Source organism: Phoca vitulina, unplaced genomic scaffold, assembly GCF_004348235.1.
Source record: "Phoca vitulina isolate PV1807 unplaced genomic scaffold, GSC_HSeal_1.0 scaffold25, whole genome shotgun sequence".
In the NCBI taxonomy this organism is placed as follows: domain Eukaryota; kingdom Metazoa; phylum Chordata; class Mammalia; order Carnivora; family Phocidae; genus Phoca; species Phoca vitulina.
Window position 1 is genome coordinate 8,127,958 of NW_022589728.1, and position 21,330 is coordinate 8,149,287.

At 40.5% G+C, this 21,330-nt stretch overlaps 1 protein-coding gene across 2 annotated transcripts in view; it reads left to right on the forward strand.

The window, feature by feature from the left end:
- Positions 1–256: 256 nt before the first annotated feature.
- Positions 257–21,330, forward strand: part of XKR4 (XK related 4) — a 435,155-nt gene continuing 414,081 nt past the window's right edge. For both annotated transcript variants that reach the window (XR_004301496.1, XM_032421935.1), the window contains exon 1: positions 257–1,194. Coding sequence is in view for 1 of the 2 variants with exons in the window: in XM_032421935.1 (XP_032277826.1) it covers positions 374–1,194 (821 nt within the window). In the remaining variant the exon portion in view is untranslated. The remainder of the gene's footprint in view (positions 1,195–21,330) is intronic.

Consider the following 21,330-nt stretch of genomic DNA (forward strand, 5'->3'; position numbering starts at 1 on the left):
TGTGCAGGTCCGAGGAGCGCCGCGGCGGCCGCTGCTGCTCCTGCTGCTGGCGGCGGCGGCAGCTCGGGCGGCAGCCGCGGGGCTGGGACGGCGAGGAGCGCGGGCGGCTGGCAGGGGCGCGCGCGGGGCGCTGCGAGCAGCTTGGCTCCGCGCAGGCAGCCAGGCGGCGCTCCTGCCGGCCCCAGGCGCGCCGCTAGCCCGGCCCAGCGCCCAGCCCGGCGGGCGGCGGCGGGCGAGCCGGCGCAGGAGCGGGAGGAGGGGGAGCCGCGCCGCCAGGGAGGGAAGCCGGGGCGAGGCGAGGAGGTGGCGGGAGGAGGAGACAGCGGGGAAAGGTGTCAGATAAAGGAGGGCTCTCCTCCGGTTTGGAGGCATCATGGCCGCTAAGTCAGACGGGAGGCTGAAAATGAAGAAGAGCAGCGACGTGGCGTTCACCCCGCTGCAGAACTCGGACCACTCGGGCTCGGTGCAGGGATTGGCTCCGGGCTTGCCGTCGGGGTCGGGAGCCGAGGACGAGGAGGCGGCCGTGGGCGGCTGCTGCCCGGACGGCGGCGGCTGCTCGCGCTGCTGCTGCTGCTGCGCCGGGAGCGGCGGCTCGGGCGGCGGCTCCGGGGGCTTGGGCGGCCCGGGCGGCGGCGTTGGCGGCCCGGGCGGCAGCGGGGCGGGCTCGGCGGCGCTGTGCCTGCGCCTGGGCAGGGAGCAGCGGCGCTACTCGCTGTGGGACTGCCTCTGGATCCTGGCCGCCGTGGCCGTGTACTTCGCGGACGTGGGCACGGACATCTGGCTCGCCGTGGACTACTACTTGCGCGGCCAGCGCTGGTGGTTCGGGCTCACGCTCTTCTTCGTGGTGCTCGGCTCGCTCTCGGTGCAAGTGTTCAGCTTCCGCTGGTTTGTTCACGATTTCAGCACCGAGGACAGCGCCACGACCACAGCCGCCTCCAGCTGCCCGCAGCCTGGAGCCGATTGCAAGACGGTGGCCAGCAGTGGGTCTGCAGCCGCGGAAGGCGAGGCTCGTCCTTCCACGCCGCAAAGGCAAGCATCCAACGCCAGTAAGAGCAACATCGCCGCCACCAACAGCGGTAGCAACAGTAGCGGGGCCACCCGGGCCAGCGGCAAACACAGGTCTGCGTCCTGCTCCTTCTGCATCTGGCTCCTGCAGTCACTCATCCACATCTTGCAGCTCGGGCAAATCTGGAGGTACCGTATCAGGGGTGGGGAAGAGGGAGATCTGCTGCTGCTGCTACATCATCGCTGCTTTGCTTTTGCACGGAAATTGTTTAGGGTTGCTCTGGTAGTAACCCTAGGCACACTCTTTCAGTTTTTTTCTTCTTTTTCTTAAACTGGGCTTTGCATTTTTAAGATTTGTGATCACAACCTAGGGTGGGAGGGAAGTGAGAAACAAGGGACAGGCAGCAAAGTGGTTTTGATCAACCTATCCCTTCTGTGTTCCCACTCTGCTTCACTAGCTTCTCTATGTTTATATGCTACCCCCTCCCCATTTTTAGTGATATTGTCTCAGTGAGTAGGAGAGGATTCCTGTCACATCTTCTAAAAATCCTTTTTTATTATGTTCAGTTCAAAGGTGTATATTGCAATTTGGATGCCTTCTTTTGTTCCCTGTTGCTAATTCTAGTTATATGGGAATTCTTACTGCTGTGAAGTACCCACCTTGTAATTCTCACTGTTGGAGATGGCTTGTCTTTTTCTCGGAGAATACCTATACCTATATCTCTATCTATAATCTGTATTTATATCTATCTCCAAATATGAGTAAGTACACTTTATGGGGCCCAGACTTACTTTTATGATGCACTTTCTGATTATCTTGCACTATCCCCCTATTCGGAATTCCCACACAACTGAAAACCCTTCGAAAAGGGGTAGTGCGTCTTGTAAACTTTAATCGTACTTGGCATCTTCATTGGTTGCTCTGCTGCTTGTCATCTGATCTACCAAGTCTTTTTACACAGATATCACTTCCACTTAGAAACTGGAACACAAGGCTAAACTCGCTGGGCAGAGGGAGCTGTCATTTGAGTAGTAACTGCCTAGATTTAGGAATATATTGAAACAGGTTGCTCAGAAATAGGTTCCTCCAACTTTTATGTGTTTTTAATAGCTTTTTGAAGCAATATTTTACACCTACAAAAATTCTTTGTATTGAAGCCCTTAGATGTTAACTTTCCAGAGCTTTTTGGGTTTCCAATGACTTAATAAATGTGTAGTTTAAGTAAAATGAGAAAACTTCCTAATAAGTGCACCAATGTGGGGCTATATGCTGCTAGGCTGGTGTCCAATTCAATTTCATTTGTAGTTACCTTTGTGATAAAGAACATTAGAAATCATTAACTCTGCTGAGGTATCCCATGTGGAAATGACTCAGAGAATTTGTGGAATGGGATTAAATACTTATTTTATTTGTGGTGAACAGTAGTGTTTTTCTTGAGAAGAGCAAATATGGTTATTTTGCAACCTTTCCTGGGACCACTGCTTTGTAAAGCAGGGTAAACATTGCCATAGACAGTGACCTTTCAAACTGTGGAACTTTTTTTTCAAACAGATACTTTCTGGAAAAGGGGTATATGATATGCAGTCAGACAAGTTGATGTTGGAAACCTCTATGTTTTGGACTCAAAGGACTTTGAAATACCAGTTAAATGTGATAGCTGTTATGTTCCATGAATGACTATTATGAAGACTTACAGCTTGATGCCCTTATTCAAGTTTGAGGAAGAACTCAAATGTTTATGTTAATTACTGAAATTGTTTAGTGGCTAGGTGCATATGATTAGTAGTTTTAATCTGATAATGTGGAAAATGAAGCTTAACATTCCATTTGTTAACTTTTGCAAACTTTATGCAGGATTTGGAAATCACTTATTTTTAATCACCTTTAAAATGTCTACATTTATGTAAATAATGCAAACACTTCTCAATATATTAACTTAAGAACTATCCATTGATACTTTCTGAACAATATCATATCAAATTCTGTGAACTGAAAAAATAATTTTAATTATCGTTGTATTTACTAGACCTTCTAAACCGAGCATTTTCCCAGTGGAAAAATGACATTTAGTTATCTCAGGACAGTTGCATGCAGAAGGAAAAGCACAGGCTGTCCGACAAATACATTAACCAACCCAACCCTTGGAGAAACTGTGGTCACACATGACCCCTCTTTGTCAAGTATTTCTACAATGTTTTCCTTAGAGGTTTTGAAGCTTTTCCTGCTAATGCATGGTTGTCTGGGAGGAAGTATTGTTGAAAGTATTTTCAGATACTTGTATATTTTCAGAATAATGTGCTCCATATGTAAGTCTGAATTATCTAACTGTTCTTGGGCTCTAGTTAAGATATTTGGAGGCTAGTGGGGTAACTTGGTGGAAGTATGATCTAAGACTCAGCCTCACTTTCTCTTTATGAAGTATGTTTAAACAAATGAACAAACAAACTTTAGCCTAATGTAGGACATGGGAAAGGGATCAGAAAGTTCATGGAATTCAGTTGCATTCTGAATTGTTTCAGCTTCTCCGAGTGTGGAATATTGGAATGGAACTTTGCATAGCAGATGCATCTTTGAGATAATAAGCTGGTGAAATGCAGTTCATCTCAGATTATTGTATCAGACTGTTATCTTAGATCATTAGGATGCCTTAAATTAGGAGCATCCCTCTGCTTCTTCTAGCTTTTCTTTTCCATGCACTATACACAAATGTTGCAGAAACACCAAGGTAATGATTGGTTCAAAGCTCAGAGGTCATTATTCATGTTTTAACATGCTACTTTTTAAGATCAATAAAATAGATTTTAGCTAGGTTGGTAACTTTTCCTTGTATTCCCATGAAATTCTAGTTATTTTAGGTAAGGGCAAGATTCTAAAAGCTTTCGGTAGATACAAGCCTTTGAAATAACATCAAAGTGTTTGCTTGTTCAGAAATAGCTATTTGAAACATTTTGGGCAAGATTTGAATGTATTTATACACTTATTACGAATGCAACTGCTGAAATCAATGATACATATTCATTTTAATTAAAGTTTACTAATGGGAAATTAATGGCAGCTTTTAAGGTCACAGGAGTTGATTCTGAAATAATGAAGTGAACTTTCGCTACCATGTGAAAAGAGCAATTATGACTTTAAAGGAAATGTGCCTGCAAATTAATAAGTACTTTTTTTTTCTTGTTCATTTCATATGATTCCAGAAGTTACTAAGAGGGCAGTTCAGCCAGGGGGAATCACAAATGCCCCATCAGAACAATTTTTAGTTTTCACACTGATGATCAATTATATCTAGACGCTTTCTTCCTTCAGAATTTATGACTCACTCTTAAAATTCTACCTTAATTTTTCCTGTGTATGTATGATATGTACATATTTGGTTGTCTTCTAAATGCAAGTAGGCATATTGCAAACAATAAGTCAGTGAGTCAGTGGATGGTAGAATAGAGAGTACTTTTACTGTTTTACTATTTTGGTTTTTGTTTCTGAATATCTATCATGAGAGTCTCATGGAGAAGACCTGGTGAACGAACATTTCTGCTTTTCTCATGCTTGATAGTCCACAAGGTCTAACATGTGTTCCCTATTCAAATAAATTGGAAAATGGCAGGTTAAATGGAGTTAAACAACTCTCTCTCCAGCAGGACTTCTCAGAGCCTTTAATAAGCTAGTGTGCAGTTATCAATAACTTTTTAAGGGTAACTTATTCAATACTCTTGTGATGATGTGGCACCCAGGGCACTTTGAGAAACATTGTTCTAAGTCATTCTTAAACCTGGCCAAACAAGAACAATAATAATAGCAATTTTATATGGCACTTAAAAAATTTATAAATGTTTTTATACTCTTTATCTCATCTAAGCTTTACAGTAACCCAAGAGAAAATCATTAGTATCTCTATATATGAGAAAACTGGCTCAGGGATGTTCATTAACTGGCACAAAATTCCCTGCCTATTATGTGATACAGCTAGGAGTCAAAGCCAGGCCCACCTTACCCTAAAGTTTGTGCTCTTTCTGGATCATTTAGCTTATCTCCAACTGCCAACTTGGATAATAATGACAACAATGTCTGAAAAAGACACTTTACCTTCACCAAGCGTGACAAAGTGGGAGAGGGAGCTGCCGTTTTGATGGGATAGGAGGTCTGTCCAGTAACACACCAATAGTCAACTGGCAGAATGAGGACTGGGCCTCAGCTTGTCTGACTCTTAAGGCCAGTGCTCCTCTTACTACACCATGTGGACATGCTGAGCTTGTTGCGTTAAATCCCAGCTGAGTAACACGGTCTTGCGGTGGCATTAATGATTAAATGGCGGAATGTATGTGAACATGTAGAAAGTGCTTTGCAAATGATAAAGAGGTTCTAGAGATCAAGAATGGGTAGGGAAATAGCATCTAGGTTTGACTTCGACTACTGAAAAAATACTTTATTGATTTGGAGTTAGTTCTGAACTCTGGTAAAGGTCAGGCGGGATCGATGGTCACTTTCCTGTATATTTGTGTTCTCTCTACTGCATATTAATTAATTTATTCATTCAACATATAGTGAGTCCCTACTCTATGCAAGGCACTGTGTTAGTTACTAACTACCCCAAGATGGATAAAATATACATCATCTTTCAGGGATTCTACTGTCTGGTGAGGAAGAGGAAAAGTAAACAGACAATTTCAATATAAGGAAATAAGTGCTATGATAGAAATAAGAAACCCAGACCATCTTAGTGATTCAGATGAAATCCTGGAGAAGGGGATGTTTGAGTGAAGGTTTGAATGGTAAGAAAATCTGCTGTCTGAATAAAGTAGGGCATTGGCCTCAGAGCCTTTAACTTGGATATAACTTTGTGTAAAGGAACAGGGGTGGGCGGGGCAAGAAGGAACAAGGCCAGATAAGTGTATGCTTGGAATAGGGAGTGAGAGATAGTAGCTAGAGATGAGGAGGGAGAATTCATTGGGTCTACAAAGAAAGGGATATAGATTTTATTCTGAAAGCATGGAGGAATCCTTGAAGGATTATGAGGGCCAGAGAGGGGAGAAGGGATTGTTAACAAAGTGTTCAAACATTGTTTCATCCAAAGGAATGGGACAAAGTTGAGTTTCAGAGAACAAGCCATCAATTCCTCTCCGATTCAGTGATGTCTTTTCCATTTATTAAAATTCGTTGATTTTAAAGGGATTGAGTTTAGATGTAATTGGGGTGTATCAATAGGCCCAACAAGGTGGGGTAGTGATTTTTCAGAAAAACAGATTGGTTGAAATTTTTCATTGATTTACACTAAAGTAAAATAATTTTATTTTCTTCTACTTTTTGAAGAGATTTTCCTTAGGATACCGTGGTCTTCAGCTTATTGAAATTTAGGTTTCCTGGTCCTTAGAAATTTGTTTTTTCTATTTCTATTAACACTTTTCAATTTTCAGAGGACTTCCATGTCTTTCCTATTTGATCCTCTTTGAAGATTTTTGAGGTAGCACTTCCATTTTGCCAATGTGGAAATTGAGACAGAGAATGTTCAGTGTTTTTCTCTTTAAGTCATAGAGTTCTGCACCGATTCTAGGCTAGAATTCAATATTGATGCGGGAGGAGAAAAACAACATGAGAGATGGTTGATGAGATTAGGGATCATTAGGTAGAAGGGAAGGCTGAGAAGTTCAGTGCTGTCTGGTAAGTACTGAAGGGTTGTAATGAGGAGGAGGCATAGGACTTTTGTGTAGGGTCTCTAGGACAAGATGCAGAGGAGTTACAGGAGAGATTTTGAATCAATGTAAGGATGCATTTTTTAACTAGTCAAAGGCATCCAAAGATCAACAATAATTCCTTAGAAGCAGTGAGTTCCCCACTGTTGGAGGGTCTAAGCATAGTTTCAAAAACTGTAGGCAGAGTTGCAGCAGAAAAAACTTTTAAGTATCACGCAGAAGGTTGAACTAAAAGATCATCTTCTGGCATTGAGATTTTATGACAGTTGCCATCATTATATGCTGCTCCAAACATAGTGGACTAATCTTTGCTTTTTCATGGGTGAAAGAAGTAGGAGTTTGCTTGAAACCCGGCAGTTATGTTACTTTGAAATCTATTCATTGGTTTATGAACCTGGTGTCTTCACTGGGGAATCACAAATCTATGTAACATCCTTGAGTGCTGGGCTTGGTATTTAAATCTCTGAGTTACCTAACAGATATAAATCCACACAAAACCAGACAGTCCTCTGTGCATTTACTGGGGATTCTGTATGAGTTGGAATAATTTATGCATAAATCTGTGTGGTCGATGTACCTATTTCAATATCTTTGCAATAACTAGTGCAAAAGTTGTATTTTTTCCTTTCACTTGAACTATATCCTGTTTACTTCACAAGGGTGAAAAAAAAATGTTATGCTTGTTACATTCTGATGGACTTTCAGACTTCCTTCATAGAGCAGTTAAAAGTAGTATCTATACAAATGGATGCTATCGTTTTTGAACAATATTCACAAATCCTTGGGTCAGTAGATTTGAAGGTCTTTGCTCAGTCACTTACAAAAAACTCCTTAATGTTTGAATATCCAAGTACACAACTTGCTATTAAACATGTTCTGTATTTTACAGTTCAGATGAAATTGTCTAGCTATGATATTAAATAGCTCCAATCACTGAGTAACAGGTAAACAGGATGATTCCCCTTTATATGGACTCACTGGCTAATCCAGTGACTTGTTTTAGAATTTGAATGGTGCACTAACTAGGCCTATGGAAGCAAGACTTAGGGATTAGAACTGGATTTAATTGTATTTATATTCTTATGCATTATCAAATATAAGGTGCAGTGTGCTGCTAGTCATGAGAAAGTGCTTATCAGGTATAATTTTATAAAATAGTTATAATGTGTTGGTGGATGTCAGGAAAAGAACAAATTCTCTTGAATGATATTGCCTAATTCTTACCACCACCAAGTGACTTCCTTCCAGCTATATGCTGGTGTCACTGGTAATTGATGGCATGGCCAGTCAGGAGGCAAGACCACAGGCAAGTCCTTGTGAAGTTATTCTAGTAGTTGTGGAAATTACATGAATAAGAATACATGCTCAGTGAATAAGTGAATATTTACTGACCTGTGAACGAAGCCCAGGCATTATTCTCTCTTCTTTATGAGAAAGGGGCTGAACTTGTTGCTTGTTTGTTTGCTTCTTGAGTTTCTAAGGGTGCAGTGAATCAGAAAGGGTGTTGTAATCTAGAAAAGATACCACCCATTGCCCCAGCTCTTTTTTTTTTTTTTTTTTTTAGATCACTAGAATTAGGGAAGTGGGGCCAAATTTCACAAAGTACTAGTTCTTCTCTGAGAAAGGTACACGCAGAACCCCAGCTTGACATTCCTGTTCTTGCTGATAGAAAAGTCAGCCTGGGAAAGCTTTGGGATAGATCTTTTTCACTTAATTCTTACCTACACTTGACTGTCTGAGAATATATTTATGTATGGGACGATTTCTGTATTTCTGGTGCTTCTATTTGTCTATGCAAAGCAAGTTTGTAGCTTCTGCTATTACTACTACTACTCCCATCAATACCATAATTCTTATCACCATAAAACAGTAATTACATGTCTTGTATACATGTAGAGCTAATATAGATTGCTGGTTGCAAAAGAAACTAAAGAAGGATTAAAATGGAAATAAGCCAGTCTGGAAATTTTCTAGAGGCAATGATCTGAATGACAGCATTAGATCTTTCCCAACCCTAAGATGATGGGTCAATATTAGAACCATCAGTGATGGTTTTTCTTTACAAAGGCAGCTGTCCTTTGGGGAAGTGGACTATGTGAGGAGTTAGAAGAGATGAATTAGCTGCTTGGTAGCTCAGACCCCAGACAGGTCATCTAAGTTCTCTGTTACCTGTGTCAGCATGATGACACAGCGCAGCTCTTGGGTTCCGACAAAGTTTACATATTCTTTTGGTTTCCCCCTTCTGAGTCTCAATTTTCCATTTGACCAATGATATGATTGGTCAAAAAATAACATTCAAGGTTCTTTCCAGGTCCAAAATGCTGGTTTTGCTCTTATTATAAATTCTATTTGCCCAATCCCCAGAATATGTGCACCACAGAGTCTCTACATGTTCTTCTAAAGCCATTATTATAGCATTTCTCTGGTTACGTAAGTCAAAGGGCATCTACAAGGGACTTGCCAGAGTTGATAACGTTAGTGTCTAAGGTCTAGGAACCGGTATGATTTCATACACGAAGAGAGAATCTTAAGCTTATTTGTGTAATGTAACTTATTTTGTGTCATTTCTGAATTTTAGTTATAATCAAATAACACCATATTCACAAAAACCCATATCTAAGCATTTGAAACTGATGTGGAAAGTGTTCCCTTATTACTAATTCTAAGATATCTACCATGTAGACCTGGGAAGCCAAAATTACCATTTCCATTTCATGTAGTGAGGTATGCACAGCTGGGGTGCTATGATTAGCAAATAAGAACAATGCTTCATGGGCTTAAAAAGAGCTATCCATTATGTCAATGAGAAGGCTGTTGTCAGAGCTAGGTTTGCTTTAAAATTAAAAGCCTGTCCTGGGTTACACTGTCACTGATTTAGTGTGCTAGAAATTGAATTTAAGCTCTATACAGAGACTGTCTCCAGGTCTGTACTCATTAAGGGATAGGGATATGTTACTCTCTGCTAGAACCAGAAAGCAGTGCATTAACCTTTCCTGGATAAGACTTGCCTGGATCTCTAGGATGTTAGACATCTGTCATGAAGCTGAACAATTTTCAACCCCATGACGACATTTAAGATATTTTTTTAAAAAAATTAAGCATCTATTTTAAAGTGATCTGAAGTATGTCAAACTATTTTTTCATCTTCATGATTCATAAGTAGGCTGTTTGAATCAGTTCTACTTCTTTTGTTTAATTTATGCACATGCCCTGTTTTCCTGTCAGGGGAATCCTTTTATATAAACAGAGCAGTGGGCAGTGTGTGGGGTAGGTGAGGATTAGTCAAATAGAAAATCATGCATATATAGAAAAAGTAGGATCTACAGTGAATACGAGTCTAAAAAGACTTAGGATGACTTTGACTTGGCTTCCCATCAAGTACACCGTATTTAAGAAGGACAAAGTCACCTTTCTGAACCACCAATCTGAGAGATTTCATCCATGTAAAAAGCAGCTGGACTTCTTTCTGAAGCTCAGATAATAGACATGAATAAAGATATAGGAATTCTTTACTTTTCAGGTCTTTTTTCAGTAGCAGAGAGTCAATAATCAAAACAAAGGTAGCCCTTATAGCAGGAACCATAGCAAAATGGTCCTTCATTACTTGCATCTTTGGTTTATGGCCTAGTCACTGTATCAATGTAACAGTAACAATGAAGAAATGATCCTTCAGCAAAGCAGGGGAAAGGATTTGTAAAGGTTTCTTTATTTTGGTAGATTGGCAGCTCATTAATTAATTTCCTACTTTACAAAAGTAAAATTGATAACAATTATTTTTTTAAATGTAGGTCAATTCCAGAAGACTCTCTGAAGAGATTTGCAGTACTTGGATCTGTTTTTTTAATATAAATTAGGAAGTATGTCCCATAGGGTTTCATATTTCCAGGGGATGTGCTGTTAAGAGTAGTAGTCACAGATGTCCTATAGGAATTTTGTTGATTTGGCGATGGTTGGGTTTGAAACACTGAGTTCTACCCAGGAACAGGTAATGTGACACTATTCTAAGGAGGGCATAAATAATATCTTTCTTCATACTTTTGAAAAGTAGTAAATAGTTATGGTTATTTAAGGGCATAATATCTACCTACTTTAAGATAAGGTTGGAATCATGAAGCACCTGGGTGGCTCACTCAGTTGAGCATCCCACTGTTGGTTTCAGCTCAGGTCATGATCTCAGGGTCGTGAGATTGAGCCCCACGTCTGGCTCTGCACTGGGTGTGGAACCTGCTTGAGATTCTCTCTCTCCCTCTGCCCCCACTCCCAAAGAAAGAAAGAAAGAAAGGTTGGACTCAAATGAGTAAGGGAGGAAACCTGAAGTTTCTGTCAAGGAAGCATGACCAAATACCCTGGAAACTCACTGAGTTCCATTCTCTGATGGGCTCATAGAGAGATGAAAGTATTGTTGTTAAGGCATGCACTTATTAGCCTGGGGGAGAAAAATTTGGCCATGAGAGAAGGACATGAGAGAAATGAACAAAAACAGAGAATTTTGTTCCAAAATCAGAGGGTCAAATTTCAATCCTTGGTAGTGTGAATGGGAAAATTGTACTGACATCCATTATAAAACTCATCACAGCAAAGCTGAAAGTGAGGCTTCACTAACCAGACCAAGATTCCATTAGATGAGTTGGTTCTAGGAACAAAGGGGCAAAACTTCAGTTGTGAAAATGCTCAGGTTTAGGTCAACTTGATATTGAGGGCACCAGTGGGGTCAGTAGTCTGGAGGTGTTTGACCTGATAGTCCTGTGTTAATACACAGATCAGAAGTAGGGAAGAAGTGGCCATCACAAATGGTAACATAATAAAAACCTGGGAATCCAAGTGAGGGCCAGGAACAAACTTGCTAATAATAGTAAAGGTAAGTGAGAATCTGAAATCAAGGGTATCATGAAAGCAAACTGTAACACTGTGCTTCACGATATAAAACTAAAGGGAAATTTGCTTCATTTATGTTCTCATTATATAATTTCTCCCTGGTCAGATATTGAGAGTAAGGCCTGAGCCTGGAGGTCTACTTCTGATCCCAGGGAGGGGAGGGCGAAGAGCTGGGATCGCAGGTAGGTTCTCACTCAGTCACCGTTGATATGTGCAAATTCATTAACAGTCCACCGACTAAATCATGACTTGGTCACTGTAATCGGTTGCTGAGAATAGAATGACAAAAATAAGTGACCACTGATAACCTTTTAATCATGGATTCCACAAACATCTGCTTCAGATCATTGTAAGGAACATGTACGAAAAAGAATATGCTCTCCAAAGGTTTACTGTCTAGGAGAGGAGGCATGTCACGCTCACACCCCAACTCTGTCTGTGACGTTGTGCTAAGAGTGGAGCTATTGGCTTGCAACTCAAGGTGTAGGATCTGCAGCCTGCAGCATCCGCATCTCTCAAAGGTGTCTCAGGGATGCAGAATCTCAGGCTCGCCTCGACCTACTGAATCATGACCTACGGTTGAACAAGATCCCCTGGGGATTAGTACGCACATTGAAGTTTGAGAAGCAGAAGGAGAGCAATTCCTTTCAACAACTGAAATGGTCAGGGAAGGTTACTCAGCTGAATATTAATGGAAACTATGGTTGATCCAGATGTTTTCACCCAAGTCAGCTCACCAGCTATGAAAGCAAGTGCTGGTGCTTAGAAATGGTGACAGTGGGATCTCCTTATAGACAATGCTGTAAGTGAAGATACGAAATCTTCCATCGACAAAGAAAGTAAAAAGTTTTAATAAAATCTTTATTAAAAATCCATTACAGTTTTGCTGTTCACAACTGATCTCTAGGAAATTAATTCAGCACATTGATCACCCACCTCTCACAGCTTTATGGGTTTTTTTTTTTTAAGATTTATATATTTATTTGAGAGAGAGAGAGCACACACACATAGGGGGAGGGGCAGAGGGAGAGAATCTTCCAGCAGACTCCCTGCTGAGCACGGAGCCCATCAGGGGACTGGATCTCACAACCCATGAGATTGTGACCTGAGCGAAAACCAAGAATTGGATGCTTAACTGGCTGAGCCACCCAGGTGCCCCTCACAGTTTTATATATTCTCAGGCCTATGACATTCGATCCTTGGGATGGAGTGGATGAGGTGTGGTGAGAGAGGGAAACAGACAGACACTAAGGGAAGCACTGGATTCAGAGTAAGCAGACAGAGGAGAGAGAGACAGAAGTGGGAGGCAGGGGGGCAGTTCCGGCCAAGACATAATGATTGCTGACTTTGCTCAGAGAAATGGAGCCGGGCTGCTTGTGGTATTCCTTTCTATTCATAAGTTTCTGAAAAAGCAGCAACCGTGAGGGTGAGCAAAGGACATCACCCTCACTGGGTGTCAGGACTGTGGAGATGGAAGTCAGGTTCTGGGCATCTCTCACCCCCAGCTTTTAGTCCGATAGATCAAGCAGCCTCTGTAGCTGCAAGGGGAAGGAGGACCTATAGGAGGAATAGAAGAACATGGAACTAGGCTTCCGAGACTGCAAGACTAGGCCCCAGCTGGGAATGAGCAGGGTATTTTTATAAAATGATATGGAAAGATTTCTGATGACCAACCCATTCCATGTAGTTCAGCTCCTCCCAGTGACCCCAAGACCCCCAGGGCAGGCTATGTCATGGGAAGATTTCATGCTTTATTATTTGTCATCCTAAGTGAGAAATAGAACAGTCAACATTGTGACAAAATATGTCAGCATCTGCATTGTAGAATAAGAAGATAATGAGAATGTTGCCTTATCAAATGTATATTCGCGTTAAGGTATTACTAGTTTCCTTAGTTCACATTCAACAAAATAAAAAAAGGATGACCTTCCCAGAAATGCTCCTTTTCAAAGTAATAGTTTTCTAATTTCCCTTTTGTACAACAGCTGGTTGCTATGCTATCACTTATGTTGCTAGGGCTCCTTCCCCCATCTATGTGCTAGAATGTGATTGTTTCCATCAGTGTTTTTAAGTGTTTCCATGGAGAGTAACTAAGTTAATTTTTCTGGGTCTGTGCTACCAGTAGGTATGGTCACCCTGCCAGGCTCTAGACCCGCATGGCTTTTCAATACGGTAGCTGTGAGCTGCACGTGGCTATTGAATAATTGAAATGTGGCTATTCCCCATTGATGTTCGTTGTAAGTGTCAAATACCCTGGGGATTTTGAGGACTTAGTGTGGAAAAAAATAAAAGGGATGATAAACATCTCACTAATAATATCCATATTGATTATATGTTGTTGAACTGATAACATTTTGGGTATATTGGGTTAAATAAAATATATTGTTAAAATTAATTTCACCTGTTGCTTTTTATACTTTATAAATGTGACCACCAGAAAATTAAAATAATGTGCGTGGCTTGCATTGTATTTCTGTTGGGCAGAACTGCTCTAGGTAATGTTCAGAGCTCAATTCCTGAGAAGTAAGAAGAAAATCCTAAGTGAAATATCTCCAAATACTAAGAAAAGAATTTACTAGAAGTTACCAGAGAAAGAGCAGTGGGTTGTTTCACTGGGGAAGCAGGTGACTTAATGGATTTTACAAATAAGATTACCTGCTGGTAAAAACTGACTCTTTGGGAGATAAAACCCCTAATGTGAATAAAGCCCATTGTCTTCCCTGCTTTCTGCTTTGCTTAAGGCCTAGTGACATGCTGTGCTTATTTAGTGGTTTAATAAATAGTATTTGATCATGACAATAAAGACTAAATCTTTGTTAAGTGCTGTTGCAGCTTGCCAAGCACATTGGCTCATATTAAACCATCCAATCTTCAGCCTCTCAAGGTGGGTATTATTATTGTTCTCATTTGAAAATGAACTCACTGGGGTTCAGAGGAGGTAGGAGACTGGCCCAAGTGCACACAGCTGCTAACTAGCAAACATCAGCTCTCACAATCATGACTTCAGCTTTCACATCTTGTGCTTTTTCCGTTATATCTTACTGCTCTTCGATTAATCCAAGAGAATCACTGGGAGGAGTATTTCCTGCCCTCTCAGACTGGCAACTGTGCTGAAACCTGCAATGGGTTCAGTTTTACCATGTCACCCATGGAGATTAGTTAAGACCAGTTTTGTGATTTTGCTCTGACTACCAGGAAAGGGAGAGACATACCTGAGGAGAGAGGTCAGATTTGATTCTTGACTTCTCAACTATAAAATGGTGGGTGTGAGCTACATTAGATAATTTCTGAAGTCCCTTTCAGCTCTATAATTCTGTGAAACCTGGTACCTATGTGGAGCTTATCAACTCTTTTTTATATACCTTATTGAATACTCAGTGGGAACTAATATTCATGCTTTATTGACCTGGGCTAGGTTTCTGATAAACAACTCCTGAGGTTGATATTTCACACCAAACTTCAAAAACAGAGACTATGGATCAACTTTATCCATAACGTGTCACTTTCATTTGATAACCTACTAGTAAAATACATGTTCTTTCCATTGGGAAATTCATGACACTAAAGAATACTAAGTAGGCTCCAGCCCCATGTGAATAGTATGTAATTAACCTGTATTTATATCCTCATTTTGCACGCAGTCATGCTTTGCATATACCAGCATTCTCCTCCACATATGTTCATGAATTATGAATTCAGCTACAGGCATGCAAGGCAGAACCCCTCTGTCAGTCACATCTCTTTCTCTGAGACCAGTGAGATTTACATCTATGTGACACGACTTCAAATTGAACTCCTAAGACCTATCTCAGAGGACCAACTCTATAAAAAGTCTAGCATATGCAAGTGCTAGAAAATTCATTCTCTAATGCACACAATTCAGAATTTTTAGAATCAGACAGAACTAGTTTTTATAAAGGCAATTCCAAATGCTTATTTCTAAAAACCAAAAACAAAAAACTCCCCTATTTAAAAGATGCACCCCTCCTCCCCCCAAGTAGATATGATTTACTTTGGAAGGGCTTGCCAACTGCAGTCTGGTCCTTTTTATAGTTTTTTGGGGGGGTCGGGGGAACGAAGGTGCTTTTGGGATGTGTGTGTGTGTCATTCAGTGAAAAATATGCAGTATTGTTTTTCTTTTTAGTTCAATGGTATCTTTGCAAAATGTAATTTTTTCCAGAGAGACAGAGCAATTTCCAAATTTTTTTTAATGTTCATGACATTAAATGGATTCTGACTTACTGTATCTTTTATCCCAAGTAATATGTTCTAAGAAACATATATATCTACATCATGGTTATTTTTCTCCTGATTTTTTCTGTGTTCATACCTGATCATGTGATTATGTAGGTTAGGACATGCTGGAAAGGGCAGAAATAATTTAATAAAACTCAGATGGTCTGGAGTAAAAATGCCTTCATTCGTTTAATAAATATTTGTCAAACGTTCACTGGGTGCAGGCTCTGTGCCCACCAAGATTCGTGAAAGGCACTCCCTGACTTAAAGGATTTCACTGTCCTGCAATAGAGTCTTTCATTTATAATTGTTTATACCTCAAAGGGTGATACGTCATCAACAATGGCAGGAATAGAATTGTTTGGGGAATGAAAATGGAGGACCTCTTTCCAGAAGCTTTCACATGGGAGTAGCAATTGAGTAAGACCTAAGAGAGTTTCAAGAAGAATGAAAAAAAGGGACAAAGATATTTCATGATGTGTTCTGTAAAGGGCTGAAATAAGAGGTGTGAGCGAAAGACTGTCAACAGATGAGTTTCGAGTTTCGGGCCAAACTAACGTGTTTTCCTGAGGAATCTGGACTTGATTCTGTTGGGGAGTGGAAGCTCAGGGGAACACAGTCAGGGATGTATTTCCAAACAGTTACCTTTTATAAAATAGCGTTAAGTTTTGGAAATATTGGAGAAGGAGGTCTCCTGCACTCTTCAGAGGCAGGGAAAAGATATGAATGAGGGTAGACTTGAAACATATTCGGAACTTGAAAATGCTCTATAATGAGGGAATGCAATGAAAGCACTTAAGTGGGCTTGGACAGTTCTCACTGAAGATTCTGATAGTACTGGTAAGAACTCTATTTAATGAGCTATTGGAAAAGGCATAAACATAAACAGAGTTTGGAGCATGTTAAATAAAGATGCTCTGTAAATGCAGACTGGGCAATTAAAAAAGATTTACCAGAGAAAAGCTAAATACAGTATAGTGGATAATTAATGGGCCTTTGACAACTCAGTAATAAGTACCCTGAACTTTTAAAATAGCGCATTAACATCTGTGCATGTCGGAAGGATGGTTTGCATTTACAATCAACACCAGTTAGCTGGGAAATTTCCCCACAGAAGTTAATTAGGGATTCCCAGTACAGGAGCCTGCTGGTTAACCTCCTGAGCCAAAGGTGACCCACCGCTATTCATTCATGGCTTTTTATTGAGCCTAGAAGGAGTTTGGTTATAAATTCCCCTCTCCTTTTCCTCAGCTCCCTTAGCTCTAGACACTATTTTAGCTTTTAGTAGGATTTACCTCTCTTAGTTTAGGAAATAAACTTCTGTTCTCTTTGTAGGTAGGGAAAATCCAACCTGGAAAAGGCCTCTGTAGGTGAGGGAGCATCCGCGGAATGGACTGGGCCATTCATTCTTCATTAAGATATGGTGAACACTCCACCTTTGGTTCTTAGCTCAATAAAGATTCCTCAGAGGAAGGTACTTTTGAGACCCAACCAACTTCTTTTATTTCGGTATATCTTAACACATTTAAGCAATTTTTTAACTTTAATTTTTTAGTTAATAGACTTTTTTTTTTTTTTTTTTACAAGCATCTTTGGGTTTACAGAAAAATTGAGTGGGCAGTACAGAGTTCTCAGGTATTTCCCCTCACCTCCATTTTTCCTGACACTGACATCATATATTAATATGGTACACCTGATACAATTTGTGGGCCAATACTAATACATTATCATTAGCTAAAGTCTATACTTTACATTAGAGTTTACCCTTTATCTAGTAAATTCTATAGGTTTTGACAAATATATAATGGCATCTATCCACCATTAGAGTATGATACAGAATAGTTTCACTGTCCTAAAAATCCCCTGTGCTCCACCTATTCATCCCTGCCTACACCCAGCCCCTGGCAACCACTGATCTTTTTACTCTATCCTTGGTCTTGCCTTTTCCAGAATGTCCTGTATTTAGAATCGTGTAGTACGTTGCCTTTTCAGATTGGCTTCTTTCACTTACAATATGCATTTAGGGTTCTTCCCTATGTTTCTGTGACTTGATGGCTTGTTTCTTTCCAGCATTGAGTAATACTGAAGTGTGTAGATGTACCACAATTATTTATTCACCTACCAAAGGACATCTTGGTTGCTTCCAAGTTTTGACAATTATGAATAAAGCTGCTATAGACATTTGTGTGCAGGTTTTGTGTAGTTGTGTTTTCACCTCATTTGGGTAAATACCAAGGAGCGCAATTGCTGGGTGTCATGGGAAGAGTGTGTTTAGTTTTATAAGAAATTGCCAGGGGCGCCTGGGTGGTTCAGTTGTTAAGCGTCTTCCTTCGGTCAGGTCATGATCCCAGGGTCCTGTGATTGAGCCCCACATCGGACTCCCTGCTCCTTGGGAAGCCTACTTCTCCCTCTCTCACTCCTGCTGCTTGTGTTCCCTCTCTCGCTGTGTCTCTCTCTGTCAAATAGATGAATAAAATCTTAAAAAAAAAAAGAAATTGCCAAACCGTTTTCTAAGTGGTTGTATCATTTTACATTCCTACGCTTAACAACATTGGAGTACCTACCATGTGCTAAATGCCTCTCATGTAAGGGTACAAAGTGAGTGAGCCAGGACACAAAATGTTATTCTAGAAAGAGTTAAGATACCATGCACTTGTCCAGGTTATAGATAAACTAAAATGTTGGGGTGGTTTACTGATTAAGATCTCTGCTTTATAGTATGCAACACATAATGATTCTTAAATGAAAAATGGGTAATATAACAAAAATTTAAATTATAGTAAAATACTACAGTTAATCCAAGGATGCACTTAAACTAGTTTTATAAAATTATTCTGACTAGACATAGAGATATTGGGTTCTGGTACCAACTCTCTGGTTTCACAGGGATGAAAGAAAAACTGTTGGAACAACACTAGTTTTTGTTTTTGTTTTTTTTTAACGTACCCTTAGGATCAGTGGTTTTCATGGATTTAAAAACTTGCTCAGTAATTATTTCTTGAAAACCGTAACTCTGAGGTAAATGCTTTCTGTTTTTCAGGAAAAAAATGCACAGTACACACACACACACACACACACACACACACACACACACCCCTTCTGAAATACTTGGGGAGTTCTGCCCAAGACTTGAACATTTACCCTGGGGTAGCTGCAGCTGATTCACTTACCCCTGCTCAGTTTGCCTTTTGCCTCCAATGGACTTGAATGGAAATTGTACACAAATGAATGGTGAAAAATTGTTCTCTCTACCTTTTAAAAGGCCTTGTCAGGATCTTTATTTGAATAGTGAGAGTACTGGCTAAGATTGAGCGAAATTATTTTTGTAATTCTTTTTTATATTTTTATTTACGTTTTTTGGAAATTCTTTAAAGCAGATAATAAATTGAAATTTTTGTTCTCCTTTGTTCAACTAAAGGAGCAAATAAGATCAACATGTTAATCCTATTTAGCCTAAATTATATAATCAGATAATTTTCTTTTTTTCCTCTGTCCTATGTAAAAACAACCTGGATATCAGTGTCAAATGTCTTTGCCTTATGCAGAAATATTCATTTCAATACGGGTTCTTAAACTTGTCTCCATATCTCCACCTTTTTGGGTTTTAAAATTGTATACAAATTTTGTGAAACTGAAAATGTTACATGATATGTAAAGACAATTCTAGCAAGACTATCTAGCTGGAAAGGACACTAAAACTTTACTAAGCTCGTTAAACAGCATCAGTTGTTCTATCTGCTGAGACCTCTTAGCTTTGAAAAGAATTGAGATGTTTGCTTCTCTGTCTCAAGTATAAATGTAAGCCTGTTGATTAGAATGGGATAATTTGTGAGTGGGCAGTGTGTGGGCACTTATTATTTATTTATTTATTTATTTATTTGTAATTAACAGAGAAATGCTGAAGAATCACTTTTTCCTGTGCTTGAAAGGAAGAACAAAGTTTCAATCTGATAATAGACATGAAAGCTCTGAAATCTACTGAATTAGGAATAAGAAGATACAAAAACAATAGAAAAAGAAATGGGGTTCACATGAACTCTAGTCTAAATTCTGTGACTTACAGCAAAGTGCTGTCTTTCTTTCCTTCTGCATAAGAAATAATTAAACCTGCAGTCCTCCCCTGAGACTTTCCTGTGGTCACATGGGGGCCTCCTAGGGAAGTGAGAGCAAGATGAACTGGAAGGATGGCAGAGGCCAGGAGAGGCAGGTTGTGGATCAGGTGTGTGTAAAAACGCCTCATGAACTCACTTGGGCTCGATATTTATATATTGGCTCACGCTTCGTGATCTCTCTGGCTGTTGGTTTGCAACCCTCTGGAGCTTCCCAGGTGAAATTAAGAATTGGTCCCTGGAACATGAGGAGCAGGGAGAGATGGGAAAAAAGAGGCAGACCACGCCAGATAGGCCGGATAGGTCGGTGGCAGTTTTTATGAGCAGAGGAAACTTGCATATGCGAGGCTTGTCTTGTGGCTGCTGCAAGATAAGTGGGTCCCTGCACCCCTGCTGCCAAATCTTAAAAGGTTACATAGAGGCCTTAACCAGATTCAGTTAAGTACGCTCTGAAGGCGTTCTCAACACCACATCATTATGTCAAGGCTATGTCCTTGGAGCAGCCTCTGGGAGCCAGAAAGTCAGGCAGAACCCACATTGCAGGGAAAAGGGGTGGGAGTCTTGTCTGGGTCCAGCTCACAGGTCACTGGGCGGTCACGTTTTTTCCATGACCTTCCCCAATGCTTGCTTATTTCAGACTATAGTTATTCCAAGATTGATGCTTGGTTTTATCAACCTCACACTAGTTTCATTTGTAAATTCTGGCCCTTTCTGGAACGTGCACTTTGTGAGAGCAGAACCTGATTTGTTCTCTGCAGCATCCTCAGTGTATAGTATGGTGCCTGGCACATTGTCATTTAATGTATATTTGTTGATTTAATGAATAAAATGAAAATCAGCAGATTCTTAGAGGATTTTATTTTTATTCCAATGAAAGACAGGTATACTCCTTATTTGTATATGTTCTATTTTACTTGTGAATCTAATCCATGGATTAAAAAAGTATAAGATGCCCAAGATATCCCCTTTTGGCATGCCTGGTGCCCTCCCTAGTGACTTTTGCAGTTGACGTCAGGCCAGTGGATGGAAGGATGGGATTTCTGCAGAGTCAGGATTGACTTTGACCCCTGACTGTAGGCACCAGGACCCGAAAGCCTCCGGGCTATAAAGACACTGCATGGTTAAGTTTGCCTGTGGGTTCTCTTTGAAAACTTCTGAGGAATGGCTACCTATTGAGAAACTGTGTGTCTTCCATCCCAGGCCCAGGATGAGACTGGCCCTTAAAAAAGTAGAAGCTTGGGTCCTGCTGGTTATGCTGCCCCTTCCAGAAAACAGCCTCAGAAACTTGTCTGTCTTTGCATAATAGGTTCCTGCAGTGTGTGTCCCACAGGGGAGATCTCCTGGGGCTTCCTAGTGACAGCCACGGTTTAGGACTCCAGGTGGTCCCATTCTTAATTTGTCTTGTGGAGTAGGAGGG